Here is a 22,293-nt window from a genome sequence, read left to right on the forward strand (position 1 = left end):
TTTCTCTCCCAAGACGGCTTTTCCTTTTCTTTATCCAAACCTCTGGTTAACTGCAGGCAAATTATATGTCCATGTCATTTTTTCTACAAGCCTGACCACATTTCAGCTGTAATCATTGCAGATGTGAACAAGGTTCACAGACGCTGTGCAAGTGGGTAGAGTAAGTACAGTTGAACACAGAGCTTTTAGTGGGAATTTGCCCATATCCTGGCAGCTTGGAGAAAGCGTAGAAGTGCAACCCTAGGTTTGGGCAAAAAATCCATGCAAATAAACATATTTTTGATAGTACATTAAATCTGAATTTTTATTCTATGCAGACATATTTTGAAAATGTCTGGAAGATGAAAGTATGACTTTCACTTAGCCTTTGTTTATAGAAATATAGTCCCCTTAATATAAATGTGTGGTTCTACCACTTACCTAGATAGAGACTGGATGCCAAAAACCAAGGCTTGAAAGCAGGTTTTTTAACCTTTTGTAAGAACAGTCGCAAGTTCCAGATTTCCTTTTTAGAGCTGTAAGTTTCCTGGAGGCTGCAAAACTCTGCTATTTTTTAAGTGGAGAATTTGGTGCTTGCAAATACCTAAATATGCATCAATTCTGTTATGAATACTTTGTAGCTGGCATCAAGCATTTGTGCCAGCCTCTGCACTGTGGTATAATTTATTATTTTGTTAAATTCTTCTCATCCTACTGCACTACATGATACCTGGGACCACAATCATAAGAAATATGAGTATATTATTGCAAAATGGAGAAAACTATTGAAACCAGGATACAGAAAATTTAGTGCTGTCAGGTGACATTTACCAGATGTTTAGTGAACGTTTTCTTCTGATGACATTCCACATCTTGCACTCAAGTTCTGGTCCCAGGAGTGTGTCCTTTGTTCCAGCTTTGACTGTGTATGTGCGACAGAGAGGCTTCTGGCAGAGCAGGCATTGTCACACGTAGGATGTGAAGTGAAGCTACTGTACTACCTTCTATTCCCACTGAATGCACAAAGCCTTGGAAGGGAGGAAGACAGTAAGCCATGAAAATTGCAACTCCTCCTATGGGCTCCACCCAGGCATGTCAAATGTGAAGATCCCCTTCTTGCATTGGGAAAGGGAACCTAAGAATTGTCACTGAACTAACTCCCACAGAAGTAAAAGTATCATTCAGTTTTCAAATCACACTCTCTAGATCTACATTTAAATGGGTTAGAAGCATTTGGTTCACTTTTGATAATTCTTTGCTTAAAAAAATAGAATGTGTTTTTGTCACCCATCGTTCACACAGTTACAGCACAACTGGAATCAAACCTGACCATCAGATAGGACTCAAAATCGCTGTAGACATCTTGCAGGATATTTAGAGTTTCAATTCTGACTCCTCAGCTACCTGCTGGGAAAATAGCAAAGGCTATCCACAGTATTGTCTAATCTCAGAGATTTCTATTGAGTCTAATATATTTGTTCTTTTGGTAAAATCAGTTACTGAAATTGTAGTACTGAATTATCACCAGCAAGTGCCTAGCCCTTGGGATTGAATTAAAAAAAATAAAAACAAAAGGTGAGGGGGGCTCAAATTATTATTCTGTCAACTGTCTGGTTTTCAGTCAATCACACAGCATTTTATAAACACTATATCTCTTAAATTGCTGGGAGTGTTGGCTCCTTACAATGATGAGCCCTGACTCTTACCAAGTTCACTTAGCTGAGGTCAGTGTAAAGTAGTGTTTGACTCTAATAACAACAGATTTGGAACTGTTCTTAAAATAGCTATACAGTTTTTATACCATTTTAATGTAGGGGAAAGCCAAATCTACCAAAGTGAAAAAGCAAAGCCATAATGCACAACAGGATGACTGATTGGTCAACGTACCCTCCCTTCCTGGACACTTAGTTTCCAAGTGACTTAGAAAAGCCTCTAGATTATCGCACCTGGCCAGACAAGATCTGCTAGCCCACTGTGGCAACATGGCACTGTTGCAGCCCAAAGGCCTACCACTACCTAGGACCAAACTGTATCTGATCAAGCTATGTGTAACCTTTACATTATCACTATGCGTGCTGAGCTGGGCAGATGGACTGTGCTGACAGAGCAGCTTAAAAAGCTACATTTTCCTGGAGGCAGAGTTTGTGAAATGTAGCCTGGGGAATGTAATACCTCTGTCGAGTTGTTTCACTTTTGGTCTCCTTGCCACCTGCTTTTATTTCCTAAACACAGCTAAGTTATTAAAGCCACATCTAGGACAATGGCATGAAAATTTAGATCCTTATTTCAGTGTATGTTTACTGCCTTCATTCATACACCCATATCTTGCCAAACTTTTCCAGGCATACACTGACAGGGTGTGTAGGAATCTAAAATAGAGGAAGGAGGTGGAATTTTTTAAGGCACCTGAGTTAGGCACCTCGCTTTTACTGATGTGACACACAACACTGAAAGTACAAAAGAGGCCTTCTCTTATTGTTAGTGATAACACACTAATATCTTTCCAAGACATGTTTATAAGGAGATAGGAACATGGATTGTCAAGTGTTCTATATGACAAAAAAGATGGCAACTAAAATAGTTAGAATATAGTGAGATATGAATTGTCTTAAATCATTTTTTATGGATATTGCTTTGGGGTATAAGATCTCTTCAATTTCCAACCAGGTTAAAGGAAAAGCCACATGCTAAGAATTCCACTACCTTAATGCCACACTAATTTGGGTGGCAATACAGCATTTGATTTCTTTCCTTTGCTCTCAGCTCCCACCATGATTTGAAGTATCAGCTATTAACTATCTACAATAAAATTAATTGCAAGGATTTGGTTCACTAATGGCTTCATTTGGCTTCTGAATGTCCGGATTACAGAATCAAGTGTATTTTATTGCACAGATCACATGATTAGTCGTGGATGCTGCAATCATTCTTCTTGAGATCAAACAGAATCAAACTTCCCAAGCTGCAAATTTACCTTATTTCACAGCAGAGAGTACAAGAAAATATTTAAGATCACGATCTTACCCAAATGTGTTCTAAGTGAATCCATCAGCCAGTTTGGTTGTAGTTTGACAAGGTCTCAAAACTAAATCTAAAGTAAATCTAACTTCAAGTGAACTGGGTAGCAGGTGCTTAACCTACTTACCCTGCTAAGTCTTGGCCTTTATGAATGAAGTACAAAGATTTGATTTGAGATACTGGGGCTAGAGAAGACCTTGGAGTGCTGAAGGCTAAATCCTGAATATGGCACAAACATGACATTTACAGGAACTGTGTTTATTGAAATTGGATCCTGATGAGCTTTATACAATAGGAAAATAACCTCATCTAATGCTTGTCTTTGAATAGTACAAACCTTTCTTAAAACATTTATTTCCCAGTATCAAGGGCATTTCTGCCAGAAATGCATCTTTATGTTATGTTTATTTTTTCAACTTGATATTTAGAAAAACAAACAAACAAACAAACAAAAACCCCACCCCAGTATATTTGCAATACTTATCACTTGCTGAAGGCCAAAGTCAAGTTATGCTTTGGTAGATAAATGCAAATGGTATCATTTGCAAAGCGGACCACTGAGTCATGATAGTTTTCACTGGTTAGAAGAAGAAAAGATTTTTCAGCTATGTGTTTGAACAACCATGAACATCTTGCATCAAACCTATTAAACACAAGTTATTTGAACTTTCATAATTGTCTCATTGGAGACTGGTTGTCAAGGACACCTAGAGCTTTATCATAAGCAGAGAACTACTTACAAATAACCTTGGCAATCAAATTAATAAATTAGAGTTGCACAATGTTACAGTATCATTAGAAAAATTAAATGCACACACCTTGTACACAGATCACACTAAATCGTCGTTAAAGGAAGTTATAAATGCTTTGAGTAACATCATATAAGAATTAAAACTTGACATCAGAAAGATAAAACACTTTTGATATCAGTGACATTGAATAACAGTTTTAAAAATCATTTTATGCTGAATTTCCGAGTTGGAATACTAGTTGCTGAATTCAAACTTCTTCTAAGGCTATCCAGTATAATCCGCCTATAATCCCCATGGTTGTGCTTCTTAGGTAAAATCAGAAATAAGATTCCCACTAGTAATTTTCTCAAGAAAATGAGACTGCGGAATCACAATTGTCATTTTTCTTCTAGTAAAAACACATGGCACAGTTCTATACTGTCAACAGACTGACTTGAAAAATATAAATATGTACTGTATTTATATATATAATGTTTATATATACACTATCAATATTCACATTAAGAAAGCCTTCTGCTGTGACTTATGTTTACATAAAGCATTGAGAATTTTCAAGTGTACTGTGTGAAACGGAGCATTTTAAACCCAAAGAAAACACACAGGTGACATATCTATGAATACACGTCGGGGGTTAATGTACATGTTTTATCAGATCTGCAATTTCTACCAGTTACAGCTTGCCAATTACAAAAACTGGAACAGTTATATGGAGTCAGTGCTTCCTCTCAGCAGGCTGCTGCAGGCAGAGTTCACTCCCAGAAGAAACTATTGGCAAATTATTCTCAAGATGATGATTGATGAGGTGACTTATGCTGTCAAAGACACGATCTTTTGTACGAACCTTAAAGGAAGAAAAGGATGCAAAAAGATAGATTAAAGAGCAAAATACTTTTTCCCCAGACTTAACAGTGAAATTCTCTAAGACTGCAACACCACAGTTGTGTTTTACAGAATGATCTCTCTCCTATAAAATTCAGTGTAAATCTGGTATTTCAGTTTTCCTTCTGTTTTGTCTCTTACTTCCTGTGTTCTCACCAAATGGGTATTTTGCATGCCACTACTACTCTTTCTGAATTGGTGTGCTTGAAAAGTCTCTGTACAATATTTTGTTTCACTGCAAGTCAGATTTTTAGTTCTAACATTCTTATTCAAGAGACCTCTTACTTCTTTTCACTTTTTTCTTTAGAAAGAGCTCTCCCTCTAGAGAGAATAGAATAGAATAGAATAGAATAGAATAGAATAGAATAGAATAGAATAGAATAGAATAGAGTAGACCAGGTTGAAAGAGACCTTCAAGATCATCACATCCAACCTATCATCCAACACCACCTAATCAACTAAACCATGCAACCAAGCTCCCTATCACGTCTCCTCCTAAACACCTCCAATGATGGCGATTACACCACCTCCCTGGGCAGCCCATTCCAATGGGCAATCACTGTCTCTATGAAAAATTTCGTCCTAACATCCAGTCTAAACCTCCCCTGGTACAGCTTCCAACTGTGTCTTCTTGTTCTGGTGGTGGCTGCCTGGGAGAAGAGACCAGCCCCCCGCCTGTCTACAATCTCCCTTCAGGTAGTTGTAGACAGCAAGAAAGTCTCCCCTGAGCCTCCTCTTCTCCAGGCTAAGCAACCCCAGCTCCCTCAGCCTCTCTTCATAGGGCTTGTGTTCCAAACCCCTCACCAACTTTGTTGCCCTTCTCTGGACACATTCCAGCAACTCAGCATCCTTCCTAAACTGAGGGGCCCAGAACTGGACACAGGACTCAAGGTGTAGCCTAACCAGTGCAGTGTACATTGCCTGAATGACCTCCCTGCTCCTGCTGGCCACACTGTTCCTGATGCAGGCCAGAATGCCATTGGCCCTCTTGGCTGCCTGGGCACATTGCAGGCTCATGTTCAGCCTACCATCAGCCAGTAAATGGTTGAGGCCCCAACTAACTCTTTTCAGTGTGCCTCAGCATCTTCGTGCTTTCCTTAACAAAGGCCTTCTTCAGGTGCTGGAAATTTAATTTCTCTGAATGGGATGCAACCACCATATGTGCTTGTTTGCCCCATGCTGCATGGTACATCCCTGTGCCTTTCAAACTGAAATACTTCAGGATTAGGAATGTCTTTTTACGAGTCCTCTTACTAGCTCTCTGAATTGACATCCTGCTAAGTAAATTGTTACACTCATAATAGGAGGGAACTGATACTGTAAGCCAAAATAGTCAGAATTATCCACAGACCAAAAACTAATTGATCTTACAAAGCAATCTTTAATTATTAACAGCAACCTCAAAAAAAATTCCTTTCTAAATGAGTTAGGCATACAGATTCCACAGGCAGGGGAGAGTCCTCTCAAGTGAATGTCGTGCTACAGTAAAGCTGTGTTTTGGGATGGCTCTGCCTCAAGCAAAGGCCTGTGAGCTGCTCTGAAGAGAGGCCTGTCATCCGTTTTCCTTAAACATTTCCCAGAAAGAGGGAATAACTATTTTAAAAACTTTTCAAAGCCAGTTCAAGCTGTGCTGGGCACCTCTCCTGAAATATTTCAGTCTTCACCATTATGTTCTGGCAAAACTGCAAGAAACTTAGCACAGGATGTCGCATGGCAAAAAAAGAAGCAACCATCTTTGATGGCAGATGATACTATCAGCTTGGTGTGCATCTAGCTGCATCTCTGAAAAATAACAACAAGCTCTCCTGATTTCTGAAACATTCTTCTTTGAAACATCACTTTCTGTAATTATTTGAAGCTATATTTTTCAGAATGAGAAGATGTCATAAGAACAGCAGTAACTTTCCATATTTATATTCAGATCAATGCATTTTCAGTCCATTCAGTTCACCTCAGCTGAGATTTCTTCCACCATAATGTTGATTCTGCTAATGTGTATTCAATACCATGCTGCAGTCATGCCAGCTTCAAAATGAAAGTGCTGGCTGAAGCAGAGTATCATAGGGCTTGAAGTTTAGACTGTAAAATGAAAAGGCTTCCTGTTTGGGTTGCTTCTTTTGGTTCCTGGGTTTGGGGTGTTGGTATTTTCCACTGGGCTGGCTGGTGTGTCCTTGCCAGGTGAACACACTGTTTTGTCACTGTCTTCTGATGCACCTTCTGCATTTTGCTGTGCTTTTCTGTGAAATAAGCTAAGGTAATTGTCTGTTGTATCATTTCCAGTAAACCCTTTATCTCAACCTAGAGGGTTTTTTGGTGTTACTTTCCCTCCCATCTGTGTGTGGGGAGAGGACCCTGTGAGAGTGGGCTGTGGTAACCCAGTATGCATGTGCAGTATGGCATCACCAGAGTTCAAGCCCTGACTCCAAATCCAGCAAAAGCCTGCAGTCCTCCATTTTAAGCATCACTTACCTGAGCTAGAGATTTCATTTATTTATTTTGTTAGCTGAATGGGAGCAGAAGCAACTGTACAGTTAACCCTGCTCTTGAAAAGACCCTTAAGAGCTGTAGCACATCACTAGGTAATTTCTGTGTAAAATGACTTTTCAGGCAGACTTTGTGTGAAGTGTTTTTTTCAAATAATCATGCCAAGGCCACACAATAAAAATGCAAGCTGCTGGCACACTGACGCAGCTGACCACAGAGTTGCATTTTCTTGACAACTCTCTGCTCTGAAAAGTTGCAAATAGGGCTGCTCAGGTGCTGTGTCAGGATCACACAATTCATATGGACAGCACAGCCAACCAAAAGACAGCTACAGTAAAGCTGTTTTTCTCAAGTGGTGCCCCCTGAGTGAGGAGTTTCGAAGCCATTTGGGCCATGATGGCGTATCACAAGTAGGCCTGGGAGGGAGACAGGGGCAGAGAAGCAGCATATCCATACACGAGGATGTCAGAAAATTAGTGCTGTTCTTAGAGGCAGTGCAGAACAGAGGGGGTCTTTCACGGTACACAGATGTACCAGGAATCAGGGCCTGAGTACTTCATACCAGTCAGTCAAGTAGCAGAGCTCCCTGTGGGACAAACCACTCCTGCTCTTGACAGCTCACACAGCAAGGTTTTCCTTGCAGTAGCTGGTAACCGCTCTTTGTGAGTTATGTTGAAGGGAGAACTAGGAGGCCCTGCTGCAGGACTCATAAAACTGATGGCAAAAGTTTAGTAAGGACACCACCTTCTAAGAGAAATAAAGCCAGTTTCCCAGAATGGTATACTTGTCAAATCCAGGACTAGGCAGCTGGCACCTAAAAAGTGCAAAAGTGTTCTTCCAGTGGCCTCATGCTGCATGTAATTACAAGTACCATGGGCATTCCTTGCCATCATCAGCATGTTCTGTTGCAGATTTCTCAACTGAAACAGATGCCAACTGGCCAACTCCTTTGGGGCTTGTCATCTGAAGTTGTCCTTTACAGAGTTGCCTAATCTCAGCTACTAGAAGCCAAGAATAAAATGCATGGCAGTACTTTCATTCTTTCAGATGAGACAAAGCCTTCCCAGGGCCAGGACAGAACAGGACAGCTGCAGAAAACTGTAACTCCCCTACACTCTCCATCCTGCTGCTGGGACAGTCCCTTTGTCACATAAGAGCTGAAGCATGTTTACCTCAGTTCTTTCCTGCACTTACATGCAGGAAAACATGCAGGGCCTGGTCTGTATATCATGGCTGACAGAGACATGTGGAAATTGCTGTCATACAAGTTAGTTAAACTTGCACAGCTACCAGCAGTTTCTCAACAGGAAGGCTGAAGTGGTTTAGCTGCACTTTTAACTAACTACTGCAGCAGCCAAAGCTTGACCTTGCTGTGGAATCTATGGCTCCCTGCAATGTGTAGAAGTCATACAATAGGTCTTCTGCTAGGCATCAGGGAGAGAATTACAGATGTGATGGCATATTAGAGATATGAGGCTGTACTTATGGTTAGTTGTGAGTAAGCTGCAAATGAGGTTAAACACATGTATATAAATGTGTAGAGTCAGAAACTCCTGCATTGCTGAAGAGTCAGCACTTACAGTTCCTTCTGGGTCCACTAAAAGAAGATGTTTGGCTTGTCCATTGTGCATGCCTGTTAGCACATAGCAGCCAGGATTTGTGGTACTCTTCCTCACGAGGAAGTCTCCACACTTCTTTAACAACTGTTCTGCTTCTTTCCTGCTCATCTCTCCTTGATACCATGGCTCTGTACTCAACTCCTCAGCTACAGTCCAGTCAGATGCTCTGGATAAAAGAGGACTGGTGCATCCTGTGGAGGTGGATTTCCTCAATGCATCCTCAGATGTTTGGTTCTTGAGGGCATCTTCAAATGGTTCTGGTTATGAAAACAGAAATGAGGGAAAATGTACTGCTAGGCCTACTGATTTATGGATTATATTAAGACTGAGGAGAAAATATGCAAAAATGTATGCTATACACAGAAAGATGCTGATAAAAATCAGAGCAAACTTTGGCACAAGCGTTTGAAAGGTACCGATTTTATTTCATTCATGGCTATCACCAACATTGCACATATATGTCCTGGTACTGGGCAGAGCTCTCCTTTTGTCTTGCCAGCTATGTCACAATTTAATTTAAAATAAATTGCATCATATGGTTATACATTATACTTCTATCTGGTTTCTTTTCAAACAATGTATTTACTTAAAAATGATGCATTACTAAGTCTCCAGCCCAAGGGTACATCTAGAAGGTATCAGTCATCCTTACCACTCAGTCTACCCCTGGCCTCCAGTTAGGAAGAGGAGTTTTGCAATACACATAGGCTGACACCTATAAGATTATTTACCTAGCCAAAATCAGGAAGATTCTTTTAAACCTCAGATAAATCCTGAACTCACTGTTACTTTCTGTAGAATCCATTGGAAAGATGTGTCATTACAGACCCCAGTAGTCTTACAGAAATATTAAATAAGTCAGTGTGTGCTTCATTATATGCTGTACTGTCTTACTGGAAGCTGTTTTCTCTTGCAAGACCTTCATCTGGCCAGCTAGTGCATATTAAAAAGAGGTATTCTTCAGTGTCCATTAGACTTACAAAAGGACATCTGTAGAAGCAACGCCATGAAGAAATACACTAGCTCTAAACAGATTGCTCCAATGCAGGGAGTATACAACCATCTTTGCTTGAGGCCACAGAGAGGTTAATTTAACTCAGAGAAACAGGGTAAATGCTGTGCTGTCACAGCTTGTTGGTACCTCAGCTAATTCTTAAAACTAGCTTAATATATGTCTTCACTACATTGCAGTCTGCACTATGCCAAACTCATGTTTATCTTGACAAACCACTAACTTAGGGCCAGTTGACACATTTTCTAATACTACTTTTCCCCAGTGACCCAATGGTTAAAGAAAGATTAATAAAGGCCAGAAGACAGCAAGTCAATTTTCCCTATTTTTAGGAAAAGAATGCATATGAAATAAAAGTAAGTATATGCACATTTTAAGGGCACTGCGTATTAGAAATTGAAATTAGTGTCCCTTATATCAGACAGCAGGCTTTTCTCATTTCACATCTATATTCACAGATAGATAGTCTCTCAATTTTCTTCCTTTCCCCTTTCTTTCAATCCCAAGTCTCCCTAAGCTATGGAAATAGAGTCATATCTCAATAAAAGCATGCCAGGAAGACAGTTTTATGTATACTGAGACAACAGAAATATAGATACAATATATTACAACTAGCCTATAGGCACCAATTGCTTTGTCTCATTGCCTTTTAATTGTGGGGAGTGAATTAAACACATCTTCTGTCAGCAATTGGAAGCAGAAAGAGCAGTGAACCAGAAATTTTTTTGTGCATCAAACTGTTTTCCCCATATTTCCTGTTAAGTATCTCTTCAAGGCTGAAAACAATGTGTAACACCAACATCAAATTATGAGTGATGCTTAAAGCATTGTTTTACAGGTGTGGCTATGATTCTAATTTTGGAAAAGCTACTTCAAAATTGGAACAAATAGCTAGAAACAATAGTAGGCCTATCCAGAGCAAATTGTTGACTCAGACTCTTAATTCCTCTCCCAGCTTCCTTGTTAGACAAAGTTTTTGCGGTATGTATTGACTCTGTAGTTACATATTCACAGGACAGGTGGAGCTAATTCTCCAGCTATTCACTCCTTCACTTTCCTGCACGACAAGCCTTCAGATTAATTTTCCTTCTGACATAGCTGGCCTGTGATGATAGCAACAACACAGACTTCAGCTTCAAATATTCAGCTACCCTTATTTTAACTCTGTCCAATATGAAGACACCATGAATCTAAAATTCACTGTAAGTCCACCATGAATACTAAAATTTTGATAATTTATACATTATTTTTACAGAGAAATAACGCATAAACATGTTGGGTCACATTTTAGAAAGGGAGTGAACAGGAAGGGAACTCACTCATGTCAAATAGATCCTTTCCTGGGCTGCTCTCTTTGGTATCATCTGCTGTTCCAGCGAAGGTGCTTTCAGCACCTGTCTGAAGTGCCAGTAGAGCTTCTATATTTATATGCTGGGTGTTTACATATGTTGGCATCTCTGCTGTTGGGGTTACTTGTGACTTCCACTCAGTCGCAGTACAAATATCCAGAGAGCCTAGAAAATTCAATACTTTTTTAAAATGTATTTTTTCTTAGTTTGGCAGAACAGGTTTGCTGTAATGACCAAATAACATCACCTCACATCACCACAGGTTTAAAACGGTCTGGAATGGGAGATGTAAACTCAGTAACAGTAATAAAAATGTTGATTAATAGATTCAGAATGGCATTTCAATGAGGGTTTGGAAGACAATATTATTTAGGGGGAAAGGAAACATCTGTAAATTAAGACTGTTGGTTTCAAGAATAGTTTTCAGGGAGTCATGGCAGAAGGAAATGGAATAAAATTCTCAAATCTGTCCAGATTAATAATAGATAACATTTTCTGACACATAAACTGTCTCCAGAAACACAGTAGAGCTGTACAGTAGAGCTGTCACTGAAATGTGGATGGAGTGAAACTTCACACATTTTGATGTGATGTTCTTAAATTTCATAGAAAACAGCAAACATTATTTGATATTCACGGAGCAGATTTCATGTGCTAACACGTGTATTGCTTCACATTTCAGAGAACTTCTGGCTTCAGGCTCTTCATTTGGAGATTCCATCTTACATACCCTAGTGGGTCCGATTTTCAGAACAGATTTCCATGTTCTGAAAGCCTGTCTTTAAATACTATAGGGTTTTAAGACATGTCAAGGTAAAGAGCTGAAGGTTTGGGGCAGCTCTATTTGTCAACTGTACTAAAAAAAAAAAAAAAGCCTTTGTGAAGGAGTGCATTTAATAAATTATCCAGAGATAATTACCAAGTGCTTTTCAATTATATCAGCAATTCAGACAAAGTGAATTTATCAACCAAGTGCAGTTCATTGCTTTAAGACTCTGAGGCATCAGACTTTCACATGCTTTGCCCACTCAAGACCTCCTTCAATATTACAGCTAAAGCCACCAAAGCTCACCTTGCTTAACAGCCCCATGTTGCCAGTCTTCACTGAGTTTGTCTCCTAAGTGACGACTCTGGTAATAGGCTTGCTCTCCTCCCACTCCTGCTGCAGACTAGAATGGACACATGTGCAAAGAAATTATCAATTACCTTGAAAATGCTCAGATATATGAGATCCTCCGACAATTTCTTTGGCTCTATTCTGTGTACTCCCACACTTCATTTCTGATTCATTGTGGTGTAAGAATAGAGATCTCACAAGTGCATTTTTGTAGGTGTAAGGTATTACGGATGACCTTCATGTAAACTTCCCTGCTTCCTGCTTTTATTGACTCATAGGTGCCACACTCAGGTGCTAAAGGGAGGATGCTGTCTACAGGCAAGGCTCCTTTGGGTTTAGAGCTGGGCTGGATCTGAAAACTCCTCTTAGATGGCTACATTGGCACTGCAGTCAAACCTTAGACTGCAGTGCCGGTAGATACATCCAAGCTGACTTCAGTTCAACATGCGGTGGAAAATCTTCCTAGGAACTTGGCTGAATGCTGATTATCTCATTAGCATAATGAATTCTTAGTAAGGACTGCACTGGATTGTTTAAACAATTCTGCATCAAATCTTTCCCAGCTAGTGTGCACTATTCAATATTCTATGAAGTAGGAATAGTTTCTACAAATGTGGCAGCCATTAGTGGATTTCTCTTCCTTGAACCTGTATAATCTTTTAACACCATGAGGAATTCACCTCTCTGTTCAGAACCTGCCTAATTTGTTGCTCCCTAGATATTCAGTGGCCATTCAAAAGGAAAACAGCCACATGTGAAGGGCTGTGAGCTACAAATGTACCCATTTTAAAATGCACATTTTAAATAATTTTGGATCCATAAGCAGAAGAGCAGAGATGCAATTGCACTGACCTGAGCTGTATCTGCAGCAGAAGGAAGTCTTGCTTTGAGCCTGGCATCAAGGAAACCTCCAGGGGGAGGCATTTTATTTGGGATGTTGTTGTAATAGGAATGTTCCGTTGCCTCATTATCTTCCTCCATCCATGGCTCATCAAAGCTCTGCATCCTGTAAGAAAATGAGTGTTTTATTTTGCCCTTGTCTTGCAAAGTGCTTCCAGGTACTTGCAGCATGTTAAGACCACCTGTCAGGGGATCACAATTGAATATTATTTTGGCAGTTCAGTTGCCATTTTAAATCAGGAAGCAATGATAAATCATGCAGAAGACCTTCTCTGTTTAGACAAACTGATATAAGACACCTTTGCAATGGATTTAAATTCTCATAGTGAGTAAAGGATTTTTTTACTTAGCTTTAAAGACTTTTAAGCTTACATTAGTATTTATAAAATTATTACTTGAATGATTGACTAAGCTCTAAAGCTTTGTCTTTAATTATGGCTTCTCTATTACCAATATAAACCTGAAAGATCTTCACAAAGTCAAGAGACCGCATCTGTGGTGTCAGTTTACACTTAACAGTCATTTACACAAGTTTAAAGTGAATGCAGAATGTTTCCAGATTGGGCAGTAGTATTTTATATTCACCATGCACTCCTTTTACTCTGATATTAAAGATTACAGCACACTGGGATTTATACCAGTACTAGCAAGCATATAGCAATCTATAGCAAAAAACATAGCTCATCAAAGGCCATATCCCAGCCTCTTAAACATATACAAGCAGACATATTTTGTATCCTCCAGAGAATAAGGCAGTCATAGCTTCTGTGTAATAATTCACATTCCTCAAAACTTCACCCTGGCTAATATCAGCAACAGTGAAGCATTGCTAGTCATTTTGGAATCCCAGCAACTCTGGCTGACTTAGCCTAAACTGACAAAGCTGCTATGATAGTAAAAACAAGGAAATGCCACAAATAAGTCATTCTGAGATGTCATCCAGAGGGTTGACAGGCTCAAGAGGTGGGCTAATGACAGCCTCACAAAGCCAAGTGCAAAGTCCTGCACTTGGGTTGGGGCAATCCCAAGCACAAATACAGGATGGGTGGCAAATGATTGAGACCAGTCCTTAGGTGAAGGGGTCCTGGTTGATGGGAAGCTCAATGTGAACTAGTAATGTGCACTGGCAGCTCCAAGAGCCAAACATGTTCTGAGCTGTATCAAAAAAGCATGGCCAGCAGGTAGATGGAGGTGATTCTCACCCTCTACACTGCTGTCCTGAGACCCCACCTAGAGTACTATGTCCAGCTCCAAAGCCCTTGACACAAGAAGGACATGGAACTGCTAGAGTAGGTCCAGAGGAGGGCCACAGATGATCAAAAGGCTGGAGCACCTCTTCTTTGAACACAGGCTGAGAGATTTGGGGTTACTCAGCCTGGAGAAGAGCAGACTCCAGGGAAGCCTTATAGAAGCCTTCCAGTATTTGAAGGGGGCCTAGAGGAGAGCTGGAGAGGCCCTTTTTACAAGGCATGTAAGGAAAGGATGAGGGGTAGTGGCTTCACACTGGAAGAAGATAGATTTGGATTAGACATTAGGAAGAATTTCTTCACCATGAGGGTGGTGAGTCACTGGAACAGGTTGCCCAGAGAAGTTGTGGAGGCTCCAACTCTGGAAATGTTCAAAGCTAGGTTGGGTGGGGCCTTGAGAAATGTGGTCTAGTAGGAGACATGCCTGCTTACAGCAGGAGTGTTGAAACTAGATCATCTTTAACGTCCTTTCTAACCTAAACCATTCTAAGACTCTTGGCCATCCAACTACAACAAAAGATGCACAATCATTTCATTAAGTTCACAGTGAAATCCATATTGAGGCCATTCATTTACATGACTATGCTCCTTTCATATTCATTAGGTAAATATGGTTTTGCTAATTCAGCAGAAATCTCTTTTAAATACTTAAATCCTGACTGTCTCCAGCAACTTTGTCCACAGCACATTTTATTAAGTAAACACAAAGCTAAAGAAGATCCTGTAGCAGTCTTCTGTGATCATACTCACCTATCATGGAAAGTAGGTATCTTAGAGGGGCATCGCAAATATTGTTTAAATCGAAGCTCGAACGCTTGCCCTATGGTGCTGATGACATCCTGTGCCAGGCCATCACAGCATTCCAGTATATGACAAGCTAAATGAAAAAGATTTGACACATGCACATGCAAAAATCATTGTTTATGCTGTGGTGGGATGTGCTGATTTATGACAAAACATCAGGCATAGTTGCCCTAATCATGGTGTGAACATTTCAATAAATCCCAATTTTGGAATAGCAAGTTTTAGGCAATGGGGTCTTTATTTAAAGGTTACATAAAATTGCTCTGATGTGTAAGTGTAATAGGCAAGATCACAAATCAGTTCCACAATTTTAAGAAGTCCATAGAGACAGGAAATCTAAAAAACATTTCATTTGTCATTACCTGAATGCAATAGATTATATGGAAATCTAAGATTTAAATTGAAATTACAAAAATATTAGTATACAGTAACCAGGAAAAAAAGGGCTTTATTTTCTTTCTTCAATTTCATTATCACTTAAACTTTATTTCACCGTCACTTAATTTCATCACTCCAGCTTGCAAGCTGTTCGCTTCCTTTGGGTTTCCAGAATTCCTAAATTACATACTGAGGAAGGAGCAGTAACTAGAACACTTCCTGGATCCCAGGCCTTCTTTTGGTTTCAGTAACACAGAGGCTGGTACCTTTTCCCAGCAAAGTGTGTGGTTACTGAGGAGCACAAAGCCAGGAGCTCACTAGCACCGGCTCTCCACCATGTGCTACCTCTCTGAACACACCATGGCAGAGGGAGACGAGTAACACATCCTCCCTTCATATGGGAGACCAAGAAACCTTTATCAGTTGTCTTAGCAGCCAAATCCATCCCAGTTTTAAGTCAGTGTGGTTCAGAGGTATCAGATTACGTGACACCATAAACAGAAAAACTCAGGAAGATAACACCTACCACCGCAGGAATGTGCATGGGTGTTAAAAGATGGAAAGTAAAGATCAGAATCTTGGTGATATTCAGAACAGCCCAGGCAAGTTCATTTTTCATATTCAGTGCTGGACAAGCACATAGTCTACTGGCTAGAGCCTGGACTGGATTTGAACTCTGGTTCTTTTCTAAGTCTTGACACAATACAGTAGGACCTTGACCAAAGTTTTTAATTTCTGTCACTCCCAAATGCTTTAATAACCTGAAAATAAGTTTGCCAGCTGAAAAACTGTATTTGATCTAGTGTCTACATCAGTGGAATCAAGTGCTCTGGATGCCAATCTCCTACAAATAAGGGTTGGTCAATTATGTCATTTGTGTGACATAATCTTAGTTAAAGCAATATAGGGAGACTAAAGAGGTTTATGAATGACTTCTCAGAGGCTGATCTGATGGACAGATTTCTGAAGAGACCAGAATAAAGGGTCAAGAAATGACCAGGACACCAAGCTGTGTCTCCCTCAGTAGCAGCACCTCATGCAGCATGAGATGGCACCTGCTAAACAGATCCAGTAATGCTCTCATCTCACCTTACAGTATTTGCTATGCCAGCCAGCATGGTGAGGCAATGCCTGATTCAAGGAAAATGCCCTTAGCTGCATGTTGCAAGTGGATTCGGTAGCCAAAAACAAGGCCTCCATGTGTTCAAAGACAGAGGCATTTGGCGCCGTCTAGCAGCAGGATATTTACTGTTAACTCCTCTGCACCACTGCTGCCAATAGAGAATAATCAGTCCCCAGATAAAGTGCAGGCATGTCTCCCCAACCATAGGCCAAAAGTAGTTAGGTCAACTAAAGGTATAATTGTTGCACTCTATAATCACAGTGAGGATTTAAATAGGCTGCAATGCTCAGTGATAAATCTATCTGGAGCTGAAATGAAGCATGAGTCACTGAGTAGTTTCAGTAGGTGACATAATGAGTAACCTGTTTCCTTGGATACATGAATGGACTTTCAGCAGGTAGGCGATGTGCTTCTTGTTAAACAATGAGAAGTTCTGGAGCTCACAAAGATTATTTCTTATGAAGGTTACAGTGGAGGACAGACAGCATTTACCTGAATAGATCCAGAGTATAAAGCATGAAGAGATGTTCCATTTCTGGGAAACAGTGAATCTAGTATGCAAATGAAAGTTATGCTACAGCATCGGTGCTCGTGTTAGTAACAGCCGCAGTAACATTATATCTAAATACAGAAGTAAATTTAATTCAGTTCTGGAGTAATTTGTAGGTAGCACAGCCTGGCAGAATGGCCACTGATGGTGAAAGAAGGCAAAACAGATCCCTTGGTAAACTAGACCATTTTAAAAAAATGGGGTTCAATGCTGTTCACACACCAAGTCATTGATCTGAAAACCACACACAGCTGGCGAAAGCTTCCATGTAAAGCTGCAATGCAGAAAGCTTGAAGATCACTGCATGAAAGAATGACACCAGGACTTCACTGCAGCAAAAAGGGCTTATAAGAAACTGGTCAATGACAAGGACAAAAAGGGATTAAGAATAGGAAGATGCAGCCTCTGATATAGATTGCTGACATGAATTCTAGATTACTCCAGATGAAAAAAGGCAACATCTGCCTTCTTAAAACAAATGTAGGAAATGAAAGAGGGAGGGACAGAAATTATGTGAAGGATGGAAGATGTGCACTGCAGGTAGAGACCTACAGAGTTCACTCTAACATTACCTAAAGAAAACTGAGAAATTACTTGAACAGGGAAACAATATCAAGTGTTTAGATGACTTCTTAATCTAGGATAAACTAGCTCAAAAAGAACAGTAACAGGAAGCTAAGGCTGAACACATTCAATTTAGATATAAGGAACACAGTCCATGAAACACTATTATTTATAAAATACGCTCTCACAGAAACTGGAAACAGAGCACAAGGCTTCTCCAAACCTTACACTGCAAAAGTCTGGTTTGCAAAGCTGGTCCACTACCTTGCCACTGAGATCTCTCAGTACAGCTAAATCAGTCTCCAGTTTAGCAGAAAGGTTTAGTTAAATCACAAGGGTTGGGCCACAGCCCTGCACCATACAGTCTGATGCTGAAGGGGAGACATACGATGCTGGAACATAGCAGGCATGGCAAACAAAATGGATCAACTCCATACCTCCCACTCACCATTATTTTTCTTGATGTTTCATTAATATTCAGCATATTAGTAGGTTTAGCACAGAGATTATTTGTGAGCTACTGCCCTCAAGTCTAGATATCTCTGCATATAGACACAACAGAATGCCAAGGTATATAAAATCACCAAAGATAACAAAATACTGAAGCTGTTGGATTAGTTCTGCCCATGGTAAAGATGAAGCTCAGAATTTGAAGGGTTGGCATTTTGGAGTTATAGTGCCTGAATTCTGCAGAAATCTTGTTGGAAGTGCTTGGGTCTATTTTTGGACCTAGGTTTGTGGTTTTCTTACCTCTATGAATTTATGAATAATAGATTCTCAGGTACAGTGTACAATACTTTGTAGCTAGTGTTAAAAGCTAGCGATGCTTTCTGCATTTCAAGCAGGTACGTTTTCTGTACCTATTATTTCAGACTGTAATTTATCCTTTTTATAATTTATTTCTGAGAGTCTGAATTGGATCTGAGTCTTTGAAGACCAGTCAACAAGAGATTCCTTGCTCCTGACTGATCTCTCATACAGCAATACAACCTTGAATACAGCTTCACTGAAAAAGAGGATTACAGCCTCCAGCAAACTATCTCAAAAGCTCACTATTTGGTATAGTATCTGATTCTTCTAGGAAGAATTAAGCATGTACTCAGAAGACCTAACAAATTCAGCCACCTCTTTGAAAGACTTAATCAGAGGACTGCTTAGTCCTTGCACAGTGATTGACTGTAGGTAAGAGTTAGCTGTTGCCTAGAAGCTGATGCAACCAGGTCAGTCATGTGTTTGATTTAAAAGATGAAGAGAATCAAAGTGATATTTGGCAATGAACTACAAGCAAGACCTGTTCCAAGTTTGTGAATGAACCTGTGCATGACAGTTCTTTATTGCTACACAATGTTTCCGTGACTGTCAAAGGAAATCTTTTTACCGAGCTGCATTTATGTTCTTCTAGGGGGGGGGAAACACTGCTCAATTATCCCAAGAATAATCCAGGCTTCTCAAAGGAAAGAGAATGCCATTTCCAAATGGGTATTTCTAACTTACCTCTCCGATTAACAGGATCCTTAGCTACATATGCAACATAGTCAGTTGTATCCTGTCAAAAAATTAAGATATCTACCATGAATGAAAAAAAATCTTTGCAGTGATCACAACAAAAGATCAGAATCCAGAGTGCATATTCCTGTAGGTAGAGTCTCAAATGGCATATTTTGCTCTACAGTTGTATACTACTTAAACCCGTTGACAACATTTGTGGATTTGAGTACTGATTTCACTACTTTGCTTTCTTCAGAGTGTGATTTATTCCAGGAGAACTTAAAAATCTCTTCCAATGTCTTTGAAAATCAATTTAACAAATTTAGTAGGATTTGGATGAGGCCTCATGTAGAAGAGAGTGTAAACGCAAGTCTTCACCTTCAAAGTACCCAGAGATTCTAGTTCAGAACATGAATAACAACTGGCTCTGTGGCAGAAAGAGTGGGATTAACAGCCCTGCTCCCCAGAAATACAAAGCAATGATGTTTATTCATTTGTGTCAAGCAGGCACAGCTACTTTACTGACTACAGCACCATATGGCACAGAGATGCTCAACCAGTGCTTGGCTGTGACAAGCAGTGTCCCAGTGCTGTTCCCCAGCCCATGGGCTGCTCCCAGTGATCCCCACTGCCACATGTCAGATGGCTTTTCTGTGAAGAGCAAGCTGCCATCTTCTTTGGGGATTTATTTTGCCTGCTCTCTTGCCACACTCATGCTTCTGTGTGCAAAAGCATAGACTTTAATCACTGTGCAGTTTAAACAGATGGACCAGTGCTCACATGAAACATGAGACCTGCTGCCACATCTCAAAAAATGCCATATATCCTTAATGCAAGCAGGAAGTCCTAGTTAGATCCAGTATTTCCTGACAAGCCTTGCTAATCAGGTATAGAATGGGCTGCCCAGGGAGGTGGTGGAATCACCATCCCTGGAGGTGTTCAAGAGGAGACTGGACATGGCACTTGGTGCCATGGTCTAGTCATGAGGTCTGTGGTGACAGGTTGGACTCGATGATTTTTGAGGTCTCTTCCAACCTTGGTGATACTGTGATACCTAAACCTAACTGAGATATATTTAGGATACACTATAGCTTGCTGCATAAATCTACCCAAAGCCTTTTCAGGTGACTGATCCAAAGCCATTGATAATTATGACAAGAGCTAATGTCATAAAAACATCCTCAGTTAAAATATAGACTTCTTCAATCTGTAGCTTAGATCTCTCTAGTGCAACTGCACACCACCACCTACTCAAACCAAATCATTGTGCTGCAATTTTGTTCCTAAGGGGCGTGGGAAAGCACATTTGCAACTCTGGTGACAGATGTGTAGCCATATCACTTAAAGCACTGTTGGAAACTACTCAGAAACAGCAGTAATGAGACTGGTCTGTGAAAAATGCAGAGCAGAGAATAGCCCTAGCATTTTGTCCAGTAATTTCTTAAGCATGCAGTGACATAGTGTCTGGGCAATTATGTGAGTGGGAGTAATGATGCATATCAACAAGTAAGGGGATGAGAAAAGTGGCTGTATCTGTAGCAGCAAATAAATCAGAACCAAGGTAAAGGCCTGAGAGTTGTCCCACAGTTGTCCACAGTTTAATTGTTGCTACTCTTCCTTCACTGGCTGTGTTGGCTTCCCACACTATGTTCTGAAACTACCTAAGGAACCAGCACATGGAGGAAAGAGAGTGAATGTATGGGTGGAAATGGCACTGTGCTATTTAGTTTTGTGGCCAGAAAAAGGGAAACAAAAGGGTGGGGTGGGGGGTGGAAGGGGTGGGGTTGGGAGGTTGGGCAGGGGGGCAGGAGAAAGGAGTGGGTACAGAAAAAACTAATGGATATTTTTATGCCTGAGTAAATCATTGGTAGTGTGGGTTTGAGAGATTGGAACCACATACTCTTTATTTCATTTAAAGCTCTCAAATTCAAGCTGACTATGACAGACCATTAAGGATCTAAGGTGGGTACATTTCAGAGTGGCTAAATTAGAAAATTCTTATCAAAAGGCTATGCAGGGCTGGGCTGATGCAGCAAAGTGATCCCTGACATTTCAGGACTGAAGATAAGAATGAATAAGCTATAATTTTCACCTCAAATAATTTGCACTGAGCTGTTAAAATTTGGAGGCAGGGCTGAAAGACCTTATGAGATCCACCTCTGAAATTTCAGCAAGCACCTCCAAAAACAGAGATCTTGCCTAGCAGCCTGGAAGCATCCACCTGAAATGACTATGGTTGAAAATTGTTTCATGTATCATAAGGAGGGGCTGAGAAGAGCTTAAGCAGAGCCAGAAAACAGTCATTGAAGTGAACTAAAAATTATTTCAGAATGGTGTGTAAAAGGATTTGTTGGAGAGAGCTTTAAGCTCCAGTGTATGGACACAGCCAGAAACTATCAGACCAGTGTAAAGGGGAATATTGTAAAAACATATGTGGTACTCAATCTGTTTTCCAAGAATGTGAACACTTCCTCATTGGATATGTTTTGAATGATGGAGGTACTTAACACTTACGGAGTAGGAGAAAAGTTGCAAAGCTAATGGCTGGCAGATACCCACAGGAGAAGAGTGCATGGGTGAGAAGAGGGGGCAGTCTCAATTCTCAGTAAACCAGACTTCAACATTTAAAAAGTATTTCTTGAAGAAACATGGGCACAGACCTGGGTTCCTAGTTTGGTGTGGCCTTTCTCTATCCATTTTAAATCTTATGTGAGGAGATGAGCTTATGGGCTGGAGCCCACCTCTCTGGGGCATAGAGTTTGGTGGTGGCAGTCCTCTACCAAGTGGAAATTATTAAGGGCTGATGAAAGTTATGTCTAGATGACCATCATGGGTTAATAAAGCTGTGACTTAAACCACATCTTTGCATCTTGTCTTCTTTCATGTGCATACGTAACAAAGGAACCACCTGCTTTCGAACAAGCTTTTGATTTAAAGTTGTGCCAGATACTAGCCCACTGAAACAAGTCTGTAGAGCATCATTAGATACTTATACCTACCCTCTCCACCCCCAGAATGAGATCATCATAG

The 22,293-nt window shown here is 40.3% G+C and overlaps 1 protein-coding gene across 3 annotated transcripts in view; it reads right to left on the bottom strand.

Moving 5' to 3' along the window:
• Positions 1-3,102: 3,102 nt before the first annotated feature.
• Positions 3,103-22,293, bottom strand: part of SHC3 (SHC adaptor protein 3) — a 67,055-nt gene continuing 47,864 nt past the window's right edge. For all 3 annotated transcript variants that reach the window (XM_054177893.1, XM_054177892.1, XM_054177894.1), the window contains 7 exons: positions 19,270-19,321; positions 15,107-15,233; positions 13,062-13,215; positions 12,165-12,261; positions 11,063-11,257; positions 8,693-8,988; positions 3,103-4,590 (listed from right to left, as the gene is read on the bottom strand). In XM_054177893.1, coding sequence (XP_054033868.1) covers positions 4,462-4,590; positions 8,693-8,988; positions 11,063-11,257; positions 12,165-12,261; positions 13,062-13,215; positions 15,107-15,233; positions 19,270-19,321 — 1,050 coding nt within the window. In that variant the 3' untranslated portion in view covers positions 3,103-4,461. The remainder of the gene's footprint in view (positions 4,591-8,692; positions 8,989-11,062; positions 11,258-12,164; positions 12,262-13,061; positions 13,216-15,106; positions 15,234-19,269; positions 19,322-22,293) is intronic.

This window comes from Dryobates pubescens, chromosome Z (genome assembly GCF_014839835.1).
Source record: "Dryobates pubescens isolate bDryPub1 chromosome Z, bDryPub1.pri, whole genome shotgun sequence".
Classification (NCBI taxonomy): domain Eukaryota; kingdom Metazoa; phylum Chordata; class Aves; order Piciformes; family Picidae; genus Dryobates; species Dryobates pubescens.